General features: G+C 35.3%; 1 protein-coding gene and 1 long non-coding RNA gene across 2 annotated transcripts; one reads left to right on the plus strand and one right to left on the minus strand.

Annotated features, from left to right (window-relative positions):
• Window positions 1-2,004: 2,004 nt before the first annotated feature.
• LOC141605762 (thiol protease aleurain-like) lies at window positions 2,005-6,496 on the plus strand. The gene is made up of 8 exons (XM_074424649.1): window positions 2,005-2,284; window positions 2,378-2,499; window positions 3,266-3,381; window positions 4,143-4,216; window positions 4,580-4,844; window positions 5,246-5,377; window positions 5,524-5,659; window positions 6,051-6,496. Exons 1-8 carry the CDS (start codon window positions 2,088-2,090, stop codon window positions 6,086-6,088), a joined length of 1,080 nt encoding a protein of 359 aa, XP_074280750.1. The 5' UTR covers window positions 2,005-2,087; the 3' UTR covers window positions 6,089-6,496.
• A 1,898-nt stretch (window positions 6,497-8,394) lies between these two features.
• Window positions 8,395-9,818, minus strand: LOC141605763 (uncharacterized). Its single transcript, XR_012526460.1, has 2 exons — window positions 8,792-9,818; window positions 8,395-8,673 (listed from the first exon to the last, which is right to left on the minus strand). It is a non-coding gene; the product is annotated as an uncharacterized LOC141605763 (long non-coding RNA).
• Between the last annotated feature and the right edge of the window lie 8,269 nt (window positions 9,819-18,087).

Consider the following 18,087-nt stretch of genomic DNA (forward strand, 5'->3'; position numbering starts at 1 on the left):
AGGTTGTTAAATGGACGTTAAGTTTGATGGTGTGACAATAAAATAACAATTAAAAAATAATACCCCTTTATTATTTTATTGGTACGGATATCTCTCTCTTTTAAATGAAAATTTAGTTAACTATATCATTATAATATTGGAAATTTCTCATGGTAACCTTGAACTTTGATAGATTACACGTGATACCCCTAATTTTAAGTTTCTACAAATGGTACCCCTTGTGTTCACCTTTTCTTTCCTAGAATACCATTAGACAACTTCCGTCATAATGTCATTACTCCTATGACTTTTAACGCCTTTTTCTTTTGTTATCGTCTATTACACAAACACTTCATCATCTAATTCTTAAATCCATATTTTATTTAATAAACTAACATTTAATACCTAGATAACAAAACACAAATAGTATGGCATGCTCAATTACTCATCTAATTACTCATAGGAGTAACGGCGTTGTGAAAAAATGTAAACACAAGGGTATTATATGTACAAACTTAAAATTAGGGGTATTATGTGTAATCTAACAAAATTCGAGGGTAACATGAAAAATTTCTGCTATAATATTAACCATTTTATCGATCTTTCTCCCACCTAAAAAAATGTTGCAACTTTAAAAATTAAACATTTAATTCAAGATTATGTTTAAAGTCTCTTATATAATAAGTATACTTTAAGAGATTTAATATATTTGGGTGATACCTAAGTTCCAAGGATAAATCCTATTTATAATCATGGGATCAACCCACCTATGATAATCTTATGGTGTGGGACAATTCAATTATTTATACGTAGTATATATTTATCACACCTACATTGTTTTTCAATGTGAAATAAATAACATATTTAAAAGTACACCATATTTTTTGAACCTAATTCGACATCCAACCCGATTTAATAATAAGCAAATACATCTATTAATATTCATACATTTTTTTTGTTTTCTTTTTTATCATAATTAAATTACGTGCAAATGATATGAACCTATACCCTAATGATAGAATTTTTTTTTAACACAATTTTAATTAATTATTTAAACGTAGTATATTTACCAAACCTACATTATTTTTTTAACACAATTCTAATTATATTATTTAAACGTAGTATATTTACCATACCTACATTATTTTTCAATGTGAAACATATAAAATCTATAGGTAGAAAATATAATGATATAAACTTTTAAGAACTCTCCAAGACAATACTTAAGAAACTCAAAAGATTTTGGGTTGATGCATAAGTTCCAAGTATGCATCCTATTTATAATTATAGAATCAACCACCTTATACTAATTTTTCAATGTGGGACAATTCTACCATTTATATGTAATATGTTCACCACGCCTACTTATTTTCCAATGTGGGAGAAAACATACTAAAAAGTACACAATTTTACATACTAAGAAGTACACCATCTTTAATATGTGCAAATAATATGAAATTTATACTCTAATGATAGCATTTTTTACCACAAAGCTAATTATATTATTTTCATATTTTTTTTAGCGATATTTTTTTCGACAAATGAAATGTAAAAGTTTGATATAAAATTGGAAATATCACTTGAATATAATTAAAAGATTCTCCACTTTATTTTTTACATCAAAAATTATACTTTCCTAAATTTATTTGTGATGATGTGGACGCTCTCAGATCGCTCGAAAAAACTCTCTTTTATATATATATATAGATTGTCTATATACTATAAAATTCAAAATAAAACAATTCTCAATAATATAATATAAATATAAAAGTTCTAAAATTATAAAAAAAAATATTTTATATTTGATAAATTGTATTAAAAGTAATTTTAATATAAGAATTTGGTGAAAATTATGAAAATGGGGTTGAATTTCACTTTTGGTGAAACTTAAGGGGCTTGATTGCTCCAAATAAAACTTATGGGACATAATTTCACAATTAAACAAAGTTAAGGGACCTAATTACCACTTTCGCAAAAAAAAAAAAAACACTAGTTATGAACATTTTCCGTTTCTATAAATATCTATCCACAGTCCACACACCACAGCACAGCCAGACCTTTCCCCTCAAAACAAAACTCTTTCCAATAATCTCGCAACTAAACAAACAATGGCGGCTTATGCTCGTTATATCATCATAACAGCTCTAATAATCTCCTGCTTCGCAATCCCATCCTTATCATCAACCTTCGATGATGAAAATCCAATCAGATTAGTATCCGATGGTCTAAATCAAATCAAATCATCAGTCGTCTCTGTTCTTGGTGATTCTCGTCATGCTCTCTCCTTTGCTCGCTTCATTCACAGGTTCATAATATTAATTTAATTTTATTAACTATAAGCTTTATTTATTTAATTGTTTGTTGATAATATGATTTGTGTATTTTATTGATTGATCAGGCATGGGAAGAAGTATGAGAGTGTGGAAGAGATGAAGATGAGATTTGAGAATTTTAAGGAAAGTTTGAAGTTGATCCGATCGTCCAATAAGCAAGACTTACCTTACAAGCTTCATCTTAACAGTCAGTCTCTTCATTTTCCACCTTTTCTTTTTTTAAATATTTCCGCCTCGGTCCCAATTATTTGTTTACTATTTATCAGATACTGCTCGGAAGTAATAAAAAGTAAACAAATAAATGTGACGGAGTATTTGTTTTAGTGTTATACCCCTCGTCCCCTAGTAGTACGATTTTTTTTATCATTTTTAGAAAATAGTTTAATCATGATGTGTTGTGTTTTGGTTCGATATCGTAGTTTTCGAGATTCTAAATATCTGTCGCTGGTAAATTGATCTTACTTGTTTTTCTGGAAGTCAACGGTGGAGTTGACCACCGGTTGAGTTCAGTTGGGTTCGGTTTGGTTTAATTCAGTTCAAGGTCGGATCTTTAGTTCTGAATTTAGTTCGAGGATCGGATCTTTAGTTTTGAAGTTCTATTTATTTAACATGGGATTGGATTGAGTAAAGTCGAGCTAGTTGGTCAACTTCATGTTACTCTTACAAAACAAAATATTGATAAGATTGTTTAGACCAGTGGCGGAGCTGAGGGGCTAGTAGTCTCTGCCACCCTTTCAACTTTGAATAGATACTATTTGTGGACGATGTTCTTTTTACCTTTTCTTTTTAACGTAATCAATTCTTACTATTCTCGCCGCTTCAAATCTAATTTCCGAGTTCTGACACTAGTTTGGACTATGAAATTTTCTCATATTGTGTTGTTATGGTTTGATTTACTAATTAGTAAGATTTTAGTTATCAGTATGTACTAACATCTCTTTTAACGGTGACAGAATTTGCTGATTTGACATGGGAGGAGTTCAGTAAGCACAAATTAGGAGCTGCACAAAACTGTTCCGCAACTCTCAAGGGCAGTCACAAGTTGTCTCATGTGCCTACCCCTGCTGAGGTATATTCTAACTGAATATCGTTATTCACCCTTTTGAAATGTACTCCGTAACAAATACCCCACACACAATCTTGTTGATGTTATGAAAGGATCAAGGAATGAATTTCTAAAAGGCGTATGGTATATCTAGTGTACCGTTGTTGACCTTTGAAATTTTGTTTAGTCATTATTGTACGAAATTTTGTAAATTATTGCAACGTCAAAATTGGTTAAACAAGAATTTGTGATCATTGAAGAATCAGTCTATTACTCACGACATCAATGGATCTCCGTTAAACCAATGTTCAAATATATTTGTTTTTTGTTGTCCTAGGACACCTTATCACGGTATTATGTTCTCTCAGTTCGAAGTTTGTTAACCATTGAGTATTTGAGTGGGCCTCATCTACCAGGAGGCTTCTGGTTGAGATGACTAGATGAGTGATGAATTTTTCTAGTGAACAAGTTCCATATTATTAGTTCAGTTTTTGTCTCTTTATGAGATGGATTAAGTCGTCACTAAGCGGGTATTCACACTATTTGTAATTATGGAAACATACTTCCGAAAAAGCTGAAACATTGATGTGTGGTAAGAAAAACTTGCGGTAATGTTTGAGGATACTGGTTCTAGAACAGCTAGGTAGGTGATTTTAACTTATTTCCTTAGCAATTTCGAAGTGTGGCTATAACTTGTAATTCCATGTTGTTGATGTTCCATAACTACATTGAATTAGAAATGAAGGTAGAGTTTCATGTACATAATAGTCTTTTTATATTTGCAGAAAGATTGGAGGGCGGAGGGTATAGTTAGCCCAGTCAAAAATCAAGGTCACTGTGGCTCCTGCTGGACATTCAGGTCAGGATAAATTTTCCTCCGTCACGAATTTATTGTCCCCATTCTGACAATCATTACCACCGTTTACCGTTAATTTTCCCAACTATATGGAAAGATATAACGTTATACTCCATGTATGCCATTTTGATTTGTCAAAGACTTTTGATATTTTCACTTCAAAAATTGTAATTATTGTATATTTTGATTTGATTTATTATCGTTCAAAGTCCACGTCAATTGAGCTCAGAAGTCAAAAGGAGAAAATATAAATGGGGGGAGACAGGATGTGTTTGGCGTGTTTGCAAGTTTGCACAAGCATCATTGAGAGAATACCATGTATGTGACAGCAAAACTGCTTGTTTACTTTGATTTTTGCACCTGCAGCACAACTGGAGCTCTGGAGGCAGCGTATGCACAGGCATATGGGAAGAATATCTCTTTGTCTGAGCAACAGCTTGTTGATTGTGCTGGCCCCTTCAATAATTTTGGCTGCAATGGTGGATTACCATCACAGGCTTTTGAGTACATCAAGTACAATGGGGGTCTCGACACTGAAGAGGCCTATCCATATGTAGGAAAGAATGGCCTATGCAGTTTCTCATCCCAGAACGTTGGTGTTAAAGTTCTTGACTCTGTTAACATCACTCTGGTAAGGAGTTTAGTAGCTCATGTCAAGATGTAGTTTTTGGAAGTCATTAGAACATCAATTTGATATGGTGGATTGAAGTAGGATATCGTTGAGAGAATTACAGATTAGTGGCTGCAGTGCATTTTACGAGAGACCGTTGTACACATACAACATAGTTACTTAAACAAGCATTGAACATGAGTTTTTGGGATTTCTATTATAATGTGCTTCTTAATTTGTGGTACCGTCTACTAAATAGTTTTAGTAATAGACATGGCATTCAAATTAGTAATGGCGGAGATTCCTGGGCTAGATTCATTTTGAACATCGAGGGGAATGAATCCTTTTCTTAAAACTTCTAAGCACCTATTACTATTTGTAACTGGACATAGTTTAATGGATTTCTGTTAATCTGATTGCAGGGAGCTGAAGAAGAACTAAAGGATGCGGTGGCATTTGTGCGGCCAGTTAGCATTGCCTTTCAGGTGGTTAATGGTTTTAGGTTGTACAAGGAGGGAGTTTACACTAGCACAACTTGTGGAAACACTCCTATGGTGAGTTTGAGAATAATATTAAATACTGCATATGGCCATGTTACGGGTAGAAGTTGGACTGTAATTGGAAGTAGTGACGGAAGGTTTGGATTGCATATGATTGAACTGATTTTGTCTGATATTTGTTTCCCTTGTGAATTTGGCAGGATGTGAACCATGCTGTTGTTGCTGTTGGGTATGGTGTGGAAAATGGAGTCCCATACTGGCTTATCAAGAACTCATGGGGAGAAGATTGGGGGGACAAGGGATACTTTAAGATGGAAATGGGAAAGAACATGTGTGGTAAGTCCTTATGAATATGCTGAAATGACAGTCTCACATATTGCTGTTTTTTTTTTTTTTCTCCGGGGATTTCGAATTGTTGAAACATAAACACTTACTTTATATCAGTGGCGGATCTTGGAGGAGCTTGAGGTTTAATCCTGTCGCCTCAAGTTTGAAAGATTCTAACAGTCACCCAATAAACCAATGAGAGCCAACTTAATAAAGTCAACTAGGGTTATCCCCATTCCACTAAAGCTATGATATCCCACTGCCCTGAATCATCATTGCACTATGATAATGTAAATGTAGCACAGGATAATCCGAACTTTGCTAACGTGGACCAAATCAAGTCGCAATTGCAACTAATTTGTTTTTGATCAGAAACTTAACTGAGAACAATCTAATGCAGGCATTGCAACTTGTGCTTCATATCCTGTGGTCGCTTGATCTTGTTCGAGGAATCTCGTGTTGTATAGTTTGGACTCATGGTCTTCATTCATAGTCAGTCTCTGCTCTCTCGTATGATTTGTCCCCTCTTTCGACAACAAATTGCGAGGATGAGGCTGCCATTGCTGCTGGATTTAAAGATTGATATGCATAATGTATACTGCTATGTCTATATTTTAGGCATTGCTCGTTCATACAATTCATACAACTATGATCCTGTAATATGTACTCGTAGCCTACAAAGAAATAATGTTATGGATTTTACTTGTATCTGAACACAATACTTTGCACAAGGGGTTTAAAAATAAATTATTGTAAAATGCTTTTAATATAACACAAATACTTTTGTGAAAGGAGCTTTTTAGTAACCAAGAAAATAAAGGATGGTGATGGTATAGATGTTTTTAAGTGACTGTTTTAACCGTATCTTTGTATAAGTATGGTTTTCTGAAAGACTTTTTTAGTGTTTTGCATATCTTAGATAGCCCTAGTTTACACCAACATACTCACTTATACATTTATCAAAGAAAAGAGAGACACTTCTAAGAATAATAACTACTCCCTTCGTTTTTTTATGGAACATTTTTGTTTTTTTGAGTTGGACAATTGACTTTTATAAATACATATTAGTCTAAAAATCGAAATAATTATTGACAATAATAAGGCCTTGAATGGTTCTTAAAGATAAGAGGATCTTTACTAAAGAGGAGTGTGATAAGAGCCGTGATTAATGCAAGCATTTATCAAAAATGGTTTCTCAGGAACCAGTGCAAGAAATCCAGGAATGATTAGAAGCTTGATAGGCCATGTATAGTTGCTCATAGAATTCAAGCTGATCTCAAAACGAAATACTCCCTCCGTCCCGGTCAATTGTTGTCCTTTAGTTTTGGCACAAAGACCAAAGAAAAGAGAAAGGGGTCAATTATTAAATGACAAGTGGAATAAATTGGGTGTGAATGATCAAGTTACTCATCAAATTCATACTTAAAATAGAAAGGACAACAATTGACTGAGACACCCAATATGGAAAAGGACAACAAATGACCGGGACAAAGGGAGTACAATAGAAGTGCCAAAGATCTATGAATGCATTGAGTGCAAGGGATAAGATTTGGATTGAGAAGCTGTTCGACTGAGGCTCATTTCGTGAATATCAGTAGTGGTGGTGGTGGTGGTGGTGGTGGTAGTAGTAGTAGTAGTATTTTTGCTACAAAATGTTGCTCTGTTTTGTTTTATTTCACAGAGTGGTGAAATTAGGTCTCCGAAAATACATTGATCATGGGATCTAATGTTATTCTTGTGTTACTCAATTTGCTAATCTTAACTTGATGTTCTCAATGTCTGTTTATTCGACTCATTGTTACGTTATTGTGTGTTACTGCATGGCCCAATAATCTATAAAAGTAACGAGCGTAGCTTATTACATCACACATTGACGACAAATTAGCTGATTAAAAGCGGGCTTGGGCCGAACACGGGCCGGATCCAACTGCTAAAAAACTGTCCGGCGGGCTTTATTTTATAGCCCGAGCCCGCTAAGCGGGCCAGTTTCCACTGTCCGTACCCGCCGACTTCAAAAGAGCGGGCCGGCCTGCGGGTCTGACTAAAATCAAATACAGAAATTAGTGTTTTTTATTAAAACACGAGTTTGTTATTGCTACATCCCACTAAAACTTAACAATTGTCTTTCAAAGCTTACCCTTAAGAAAGTATACTAATTTTCAAATGATAAGTTTACTAGATTTGAAAAAACACAAGTTTGACAATGTTCTACTACAAACATCAAAAGTTCATTTTGCCTTGGTCTTTGTGCGGCATTGTTAGCGATTACATACACTCCCGTGTAATAAATATTTAAAAGGTACTATCTTTATACGACAAAATCCCGTTAGCATGTCCATTCTCGAAGAATCTTTATACGACAAGTGTAAATACCGATAATCTTCCACTTATACGTAAGGCATAAATATTCATTTGCGCTACCTAATTGGTTTAGAGTGTACAAATTGTAAATGAAATGAGCAGAGAACGTCGGAGGATTGAGGGGTTTTTGAGAACTTTTATGAGGTTACTTTTAATAGCGGGCCTAGCGGGCCACCCTTGGACAATTTTGTTTAGTCCAAGCCCGTCTATTTATTCTAATGCGGGCTGGTTTCTTGTCAGATTCGTTTAATTTTTTATTTTTCTTTGTCAAGCCTCTTATTTTAATGCGAAAACGGGCTGATGAACGCAGGTGGGCCAAGACTTGATCAGCTCTAACAAATGTTGTTTAAATGGAATGATAACATATAAAACATAACGGTAATGCGTAAAACAAACTCATGTAACCTATTACATCACGCATCATGCATTGATGACAAATGTTGCTTGAATGGAATCATAACAATTATGTGTAAAAGAAGCCAACGTAGCCTAATACATTACGCATTGATAACATTATATTACGCATTGACGACAAGTGTTTTTTGAATGAAATGGTAAAATATAAAACTATCAAAAGAAACTTATGTTGAATCCAAAGTTATCAAAGTTTTCAAGTTCTCATAATTGCTTTGGTTCCCATTCTTTTCATTCTTTTGATTCATCTTGCAAAGTGAAACAACATATATTACTGAAAAAATTAATAGGAATAATCCATACTATAAGCGGTCTTCTCATATTAATATTTATTTCATTTTAACCCATAAGAAACAAAAAAATTACCCTATCTTCTGATCATAAGTGATCAGCTACCTGAATAACAATTCAACGCCTTCTCCTTTTACACTTTTGCCCTCTTTGGTAAACAACGAGTAAATATTGGCAGAAGCATGTTATGAAAGCAGATTATATTAGCGGGTTTGACCAAAATATATAATTAGCAGAATTTGATAATGGTGTTTGGTAATCAGTAGTTTGAGATTAGCAGATTGTTTATTTTTATTTTTGTAAAATGACTAATATGGACACGGACCAATTATTGGTAACTATTTAACATATTTTCTCAAGGATAAAAATGTCAAATTTAAATATTCTCTATTCTACTATTTCAATATATGTTGTCTAGCCAACACCCAAACAACATATTGACAAACATACTAAAAGGTCTCAATATGCTAAAAACTTCTCAATCTACTCTACCAAACACCCCATTTACCAAAAACCCTTTCATTTAACCCTTCTCCCTCACTAACCCCCTACACCACTGACCCCCTACAACCACTAGCGTCGCATAAGTTGGAATCAGGAAGTGGATCCTTCACATTTCCCCTGAGTAACCTGTGTGGGGGCTGTCGGTTAAGGGTATTCCACAGTAGTCAAGAAAAATAGAGATGAACACGCAAACAACAATTAGTTGTTAATTTTTCCACCATTAATGAGAACTCGTACTAGTTGCGTCAATTTCAGCACCCCCAAACTTGCGCACCAGAGGACTTCCAATTACAACCAGGAAACGAAGGCAAACTTTGAAGTCCCAATTTGGGTTGAATTACAAGAATTGATAGTTATGTCTAAAGGTTTCGAGGAGAGGAATTCTGGGAATCGAAAAATATGAGAAAAGATATTGAGAACGCAAAAATGATATGTGTGAAGATGAAGATTATTTAGAGCATTTGGTTAAGACTGAAGTTGAGAGGTATGGCAAGGTGGTATAAATGGTGGTGATTTGAATAATTTAATTAAGGGAAAAAGAAGAAGGAAGAAGATAGAAAAGAGAAAGAACACAAAGATGAAGAGGTAACAATAGCCCAACTTTGTTGTTTAACCGCAAACTACCTATCAAAAAGAGACCAAGTTTAATGTGGAATAGGTTTGGTAAAGGTTAGGTTTATTGTGGGTTAAAATGAAATATGGATTAATATGAGAACACTGCTTATAGTATGGATTATTCTTGATTTCATGGTACAATTATCCATTTATTATACCATTTTATGTTTAAAACACGTTATTCCAGAGCGCTGATAAATTGGTTTACACATTTTCTTTTACTCCATGTTACATCCATGGGCGGATTTACCCTCATTAATCCTGGAAAATAAAAGATATATATATAATTGTGTGCTAATATTTCAATTAACTTCAGTGGTTTAGTGGTAGAAATAGTCACCCATCTGTCTGGCAACCAGAGTTCGATCCCGAGCAATTGCATTTTTTAATTTTATTTTCAATTTTGCATATTAAAAATCAATTGAAAGTGTTGTTAGGAAGGTTTAAACCTGCTTCAACTTATTTGCTATTTACCTTCATCCAACCACCATGACAATGACAATATAGTGATATTTTAAACAACCGTAATCATATTTAAAAATAAGTACTTCGGTGAGCCTTCGTACCGGTCTCCATTATCAGATTATTGTTTTAGTATTTAATTATTTATCAAGCATTAATTTAAAGTTATATATTAATATAAGTCATTGTTAAAAGTGGCTATTTTTTAAATATTGCATAAGGCCCCGGAAATGTTAGGGACGACCCTGCTACGTTTTTTTATGCTACTCCGTATAACTTTTACAAAACACCCCCATTCCATAAATCCTAAATTCGCCACTGGTTACATCATTGTTATTCTGTGTTACATCAATGTTATATTAAGCTACACCATTAAAATCCTAAATCAAGCACAAACTAATTACACATACTTGTTACAATAGAGTTATTATGTGTTACAATAATGGTATTCTTTGTTATACCATATATGTTGAGTCGAGAGTGGCATAAACTTGTTACGAAATTGTTATTCCATGTTACACCTTTGTTATCTTGTGTTACTCTTATGTTATTCTAATGTTACTTGATAAGTACTATATATACATGTTTAAGCTTCCCCGTAGCTATGTTTAAGACAGTTTTCATGCTACATTAGTCCAATTTGATGTCATTTATGTTAGAATATCGATACTTCCGCTGTTTTGTGTTTTAATACCGAGTGGATTCATTTGGAGTACATTTGGATGATATGGAGCACAGCAGAGTCGACTAGACGAAGAACTAGAAGATTGACACGAGAACCGAGGAAGAATGAAGAAGAATAGTGAAGGAAAATACGAAGAATTGCCTATTTTCCAAGGTTGCTCAATCGAGTCGTATTGACGCCTGATAGGCTTATCGCGCACCTAACAAAGATAATTACCCCAGGCTTAACTAAGAAACAAATGAATGTAGTTAGGGAAGTAGGGGTCAATCTCAGGGAGACGAGAAATGCAATATGAATAGTTATGAATAGAATTTTATTAAGGCCGGTCACGAATTGTTTTGGTTTGGTTTGATTAAAGTAACAACGATTATGAAACAATATAAGTTGCAAACAAATATGATTAAACTTCTAGGGAATGGGGTTACACATGTGATTAGCATAAAGTGATGTCAAATTAGAAGAACATATGATCAATTGTTATTTAGATTTTAAGTAATTTCCTTTCGGCCTATTACCTAACCATAGAACGATTACTAATGAGCTCTCGCACAATTAGATCGGACTATTATAGCATGTTTTGCGTAATTCTAATTCCGACTTTCGTTCTTAGGAAAAGATGATAGGCTATCGCACACCTAACAAAGATAAATACCTTAGTAACAAATGAATGTAGTAGTAGGGGTCGAACACAAGGAGACGGGAGTTGCTAAACAAGTTGTCATGGAGCGATTTTTATCAAGGTTGATTAACGATTGAGTGTTTGTATTGGTTTTAGAAACAATGATAAAATAATGAAAGAAAACAATGATAAAGAAGAATATAGGGGAATCGGGTCACACATGCAAATTAAATAGTTGGTCATGTCAAACTAGGAATTCTTAATAACGATAATTGTTTAGGCCTAATGACAACCACCTCTCGGCATTATTGTCGACCATAGAATGGGTTCTAGCGAGCTCTCGCCATTACTAGATCGGTCTACTAAAACATATGCTTAGTCTAATTCAATTCCGTGCCTCTCGACTTTTAGAAAGAATTAACAAATTTAATCTAGGATTGTGATCAATAATCAAAGACTAACAATTCAATACAGGCATGTGATAGAAACTATTAATCGATATAATAGCATGTTTTACAACAATTACAAATACTATTTATGCATGGCTCCTCTAATCCCTAGACAAAATAGACTTACTCACACATAATGAAACCTAAGCTATTAACATATGAAAACATGATGATAATGGAATAATGAAATAGGCGGTATAATGATTAACAAATGATGAATTAACAAACTAACTAGTAATAAAAATGACAAAGGAATTAACAAAGTAAGTACTAGAAATAGAATTACCTTAACAATAGAAATGGAACATGGAAATGAAGAACAAGGTAGTAAATGGAAATAACTTGAATTGTAATTTGTATTACAACTTGAAATGCTGAAAAGAAATGTTAACAATAAAAAGAAAGCTAAAAGGAGATCTAAAACTATGAAAGATAACTGAAAATTATATAGTAAAGTGTCTAAAGAGTATAGAGCATGTCTTAAATGACAGATTCAACACCCCTTTGGTTCGGTTTAAAACTCGTCGTCAAAAGTTACCAACCAAAACAATATTTATAACTTCACAAAACTACTTTTAGCAAAGAGGCAAGTAAAGGTCGGATCCCAAGGGACGGGTATTGATGTAGGATTCTCAATTGTAAATGGTTGTGTCTTAGGGTGTCACAATTTGGGTTGAGATGAAATTGGTCTAAACTAATTAACAAAATAAAAGTAAAGCAATGAAAACAAGCAAGATAATTAAAAGGGGTTGTAAACAATTGATTAAAGCACTAGGGTGTCATGGGTTCATAGGGGATTCATGGGAGTTGATCATACAAACATGTCCTCAATTATATAGCAAGCACTTATTGTTGTGATGGGATCGAGTTGGTGTATAAGCTTACAATCCCTAAGAAGGTTTGGGTCCCGGAGACGAATCGATTAGATTGTACAACACCTACAAGTCGATTTAATCCCTCCTATTCAACTATATGCATGGTCTAATGAGGCTCGAGTTGGTGTATATGCTTACAAGCCTCATTGAAAAGATAGGTGATGGATCGAAAAAATGCAAGGATTCATAGGCCCGCATTTCATCAAACATAACATGTGCTTAAGTTGAAATCACAACAAGAAAGCAAATTAATTATGAAAACATATTAGATTAAGCATGAATCATTCCCCATGTTTGTTTCCCCTAATTTCCCATTAACCCTAGCTAAGGAAACTACTCACTCATGATCAAGTTAACATGTTAATAAGGTTGTCAATCATACTAACAAGGCAAAACATGATGAATAAATGAAATTGATTAACAATAATTAAACAAGGTTAAGAGAGAATTATACCTATGAAGATGATTCCAAATAATAAAGCAAAGAATAATAGAAGTACTTGATGATTGATGGAAGGTTGTCAATCCTCCAAATAAACCCAAATAATCTTCTAATTACCCAAAATAAAGGAAGAACAATAGAGAAATTAAGGAAAGATTAAGATGTGATTAATATTGAGAATTGTATTACAACTAAATTAAGACTAATTTGAGAGAATTACAAAGTGATTAAGGATGGATTAAGATTGCTTAAGAGAGCATTAAAATTGGATGCTAATCTAGGTAGTACAAAGGGGTATTTATACTAAAGATTAGGTACAAGGATTAGGGTTACTAAGGGCTTAAATGACTATTAAGACCCTAAGAAAAGTTGAGGAAATGTTCCTCTCGAAGGAAATGAGCGGATTCCCATGCTAGTCTTGCCAAGATCCGCCCGTCTTGTGCTGTGGCACGGGCTCTTCTGTGTTAGGATCCGCTCGGATCCAGGGGAAGACGCTCGGCTCCTTGCGCTGCAATCCGCTCATCTTGGGCACCAGACGCCCGGATCTTGCTGTTGTGAGACGCCCGGATCGTGCCTGATCCGCTCGGATTCCTGGGCAGACTGCTTCTCTTCTTTTCCTCCTTAACAATCCGCAAGGATCATTTCGGGGATGCAAGGATCCTTTCATCAATGCCCATTTCACTTTATTATCTAGTAGGCCTCTAGTGTTGGTCTTCTCTTTGATGCTTGGTCATTAGGTCCGATCCATTTAGCTCCATTTCGCCTCATAAATGCAAGGCTAGCACTCCTTTCCTACCAAGGAGACAAAACCTCAAAGAATATGCAAAATGGAAAACTAAAGATAGTAAATGACCCAATTATGCACTATAAAGCATGAGAACGAGGTTAATTCGGGGACTAAATGTGCTCAAATATGAGTCACATCACCCTTATATAGGACTTAGAAGTTAAAACGTAAATGCCATAAATGAGGGTAACCCCGATCGGGGACACCCAACCCCTATCGGGGTCGTGGGAAACCGACTATTCTCCTTTAATTCTTGATTAATTGGCACAAAGGAATCCTAAGAACTGTCTTAATGCCTCTTAATTCCCGCGACTAATTGCAATAAGGAATCCTAAGCTTGCCTTTTAATCTTTATTTAGGCTTCATTTCTTTACTTGTCCACCAACCAAAGTTGGTTTCTTCATGCTCGGGATTTCTCAATTCTTCCCAAAACGCCCCTCCATGGTCAAGTCTTGTTTCCATTAGCCTCGTGAACTTTGTGCTTACTAACTTGGTGGGAAAAAGCTAGCGAATGCTTCATTTCCTACAAAATGCAATGAGTACAAGCAAAAACACCTAGAACACGGAATTAGCTCACAAATACACTTATAAAAGTGCAATAATCAAATAAAATGAGCTAAAATAAGGAGTAAAATCATATAAATTGGACACATAAAAAGAATAACAAATTAATCAACGAGTATGGCTAACAATCAAAGATTAACAATAAGAACAAGCATGTATAAAACAACAAATTTGACAATAGCGTTCTTCAATCTAACATAAATAAAATGCTAACCAAACATGGCTTCCCCGCCCCTAGATTAGAAAACTACTCACACATATTAACGATGAAATTAACAATGATTATGATTATAAGCATAAACATGATGGACGATAAAAATAATTAGAAGTGAAATAATAAAATAAATTAGGGATAGAAATTACCAACTTGAAGAAAATAAGAACAAGAACTTGAAGAAAATAAGAACAATATAACCCGGAAATCAACTTGAAATAACGTGAACGATTGTTGATTACAAACTAAATTATTAAACAAGGGTTTTGATGTGAAAACTGAAATTTAAATTATTGGATGATGAACTAAGACGGAATACAACATTTTATATAGGAAAAGGAGAGGAAGGCGAAGCGTTTGGCGTTGATGTTCACATCCCCGGTACCCCGGGGACACCTACCCGATCGGGGACGCAACTCCTCAACTTTTGTTTCGCCAATTTCTCATCTAAAAGCTATAGCCATGCTTCCCCTAGGGGTAGGGGACATATCCCTGATAGGGGACGTAGCAATTTGATTTTGGAGCAAATTTCTTTAATAATTCTGATGATTCACATCCCTTAGGGGTAGGGGACGTGCATGGGGACGCGTGAAACTCCCTTATAGCTCCATAGCTTGCCTCAACACTTCATCAAATCTCGTTCCTTATTTCTTGGGATGTGTGAAACTTCTCAAAACTCCCTTCCATGGCCAAGACTCGTTCTTCATAGCCTCGTGATACTCAGTGGATGCCAAAATGGTAAGAATAAGCCACGAAATGCTTTATTTCCTACAAAACACAACCAATACACGCAAAGCACATAGAACACGGAATTAACTCATAAAAACACTTTGTAAAGTGTAAATGTCAAGTAAAAACGAGCTAAAAGAGGGGGGAAAATCATATGAAAATACGACACATCAAACTGCCCCAAGCTAAACCCTTGCTTGTCCCTAAGCAATCACATAAATCAAGACAAGGGCAACGAGTCACTAAATCTCATCAATTGCAAATCCTAATAAACTAATCAAGCATAATGAATCATATTTTCGAAGCAACATGGGCATAGGGAGTGATGCAAAAAAGTGGATCAGATTTACATGGCGGCGCAGCATGAGAGACTTCATCTAAACTTTTCGGCCCTTGCATGATCTTTTGATAATAGACTCTCACGGTTCACTCAAGCACTCATTTATATGTAAAAGGCAATTTATTTGAGTGGCACTCACCTAACTCCGACTCATGAGATTGTGCACGCAATCTAATATAGTAATCATTTCAAGACCACAAGTCAAAACAATCAATATGCAAGCATAGAAAGAATCCAAAGGTAAAGAGAAAGTTAAGGAATATGGGTAAGAAGGGGGAACAAATGAATTACGGAAAGTGGAGCTAAGTCAAGCTAGCAACTAACCAATATGTGCGTGGGTGCTCAATCCAAACCCTGGCCCAATCCCAAGCAAAAGACATGAAGCCAAAAACAGTATATTGACTCCTTTTCATTTCAAACCAAGAGTAAAGTTCCCAAGAAATATGGTAAAAACATGGAAGCTACTTCACAAAACCTCCTCTTCTCTTTTCTTTTCAACAAATTCAATTTCATGCTTCTTTCTTTTTTCATTTTCTCAACTTTTCAATTTTTTTCATCTTTCAATTTTTTGTTTTCACATTTTTTTTTTCAACATCTCACTTTTTTTCATATCTTTCTTCAATTTCAAGAACCAACGAAAAATCAGTAATTCCGCCCAACCAAGCTCACAGTGAAAAAAAAGAACAATATCCCAATTTGAGCACCCACGCACAAATGATAAAGCTACTAACTCGACAAGGTAGGCAAGTTTTTGAATGTAGCTAGATGTGAGGCAATGTGTAAGGGGTAAAAATGGGCAACGAAGTCAAAGTGAATGGCTTCAAATGCTTAGCAAATCATGAACTAAATGCTCATAAAAAGTGGAACAAAGACCATACTTGTGCATTTTTTATGTGACGCACACCCTAAGGAGACCTACACACATCTAGATGAGACTGGGTATACATGGACCGGTCTAAGGAGGCTCTAACTTACCAATTTTGTAGGTTGCCAATGTAATACCCGCCCCGTTAGGGACCCGTTGACTAGCCGTTGACCGACCTTAGACACTTGGTAGACCCTTGAGAACCCTTCATACAAACGGACTTAGCACTAGGTGACCTTTAGATGTGGAGAACTCGATATAGCATAGGCTACTCGATCGAGTAGTCTAGAGACTCGATCGAGTAGAGACCACTCGATCGAGTAAGTCACATACTCGATCGAGTATAACGGTTTAAGCGCTAAGTTATATATCGTGAAGTCGTAAACCCCAAATCAGTTTTTCATTTCTTTTCCTTCTAAACCTAATCGATGACACTTCTCTCCTTCACCCACCTTCAACCTTGAGATTACCTTTTCACTTGTAGACACCATGTGGATAGATACTTGAGTCGGGTAGCGGTCTTGTCGTCGGAATGCCAAGTATAGGTAAGTCATCATCATCATACCTAGGTTTGTTTATGGTTAAGGTTGTTAGTAATAGGGTTTTCCCTACTGTTTTGATAGGTGTCTATGGTGGCTGCGTTGTCTTCGTACGGTTGTATGCAGTATTGATGCTGATTGCTAAAGGTAGGTTTTCCTACTCAGTACTGTTGATTGATTGTCATATGCGGTATATAGTATTGTTTTTGTGTGACAGTGATGATGTGTTTGTGTATGGGCTGCGTCCCTGGCCGAGTGAAGTCATCTCGGGAATGGCTTCACGCTCTTGTTTCGCCACAAGGGGGATGTGCACATTAATGGACATGGGTTATTCGCTCGATGGAGATGAGCGGGGCTTAGGTTGGAACGGCTGCGGTCCTCCACTGGCGGTGTGGAATATCCGTTGCGATGGATATTTTGGCAGGACTTTACTTTTGGGTTAGTCAGATATTGATGGTTGATTGGACTTAGAGATGACGTTGTGTGTTTGTATCTTGTTTTGTCTGTTGTTCTTCAGTTACTGACCTTGTGTGGTGTCGTGTGTCTTTTTCTTGTTATGTGTTTGCCGTGATCCATTATGGTGAGCAGTCAGTCTTAGCAGGTGTTGATATGTGGAGCTTAGCTGGGTGCTTTGAAGGGACGAGTTTATCACCGAGTCGTGGCATGGATAGTATCACCATAG

The sequence above is a fragment of the Silene latifolia genome, chromosome 10, assembly GCF_048544455.1.
Source record: "Silene latifolia isolate original U9 population chromosome 10, ASM4854445v1, whole genome shotgun sequence".
NCBI lineage: Eukaryota > Viridiplantae > Streptophyta > Magnoliopsida > Caryophyllales > Caryophyllaceae > Silene > Silene latifolia.

Excerpts from the sequence above, each read along its gene's own strand:
- LOC141605762 (XM_074424649.1), top strand. The coding sequence starts at position 2,088 with ATGGCGGCTTATGCTCGTTATATCATCATAACAGCTCTAATAATCTCC. Across the intron at positions 2,285-2,377 it reads TTTGCTCGCTTCATTCACAG|GCATGGGAAGAAGTATGAGA; the intron begins GTTCATAATATT and ends TTGATTGATCAG. Across the intron at positions 3,382-4,142 it reads ATGTGCCTACCCCTGCTGAG|AAAGATTGGAGGGCGGAGGG; the intron begins GTATATTCTAAC and ends TTATATTTGCAG.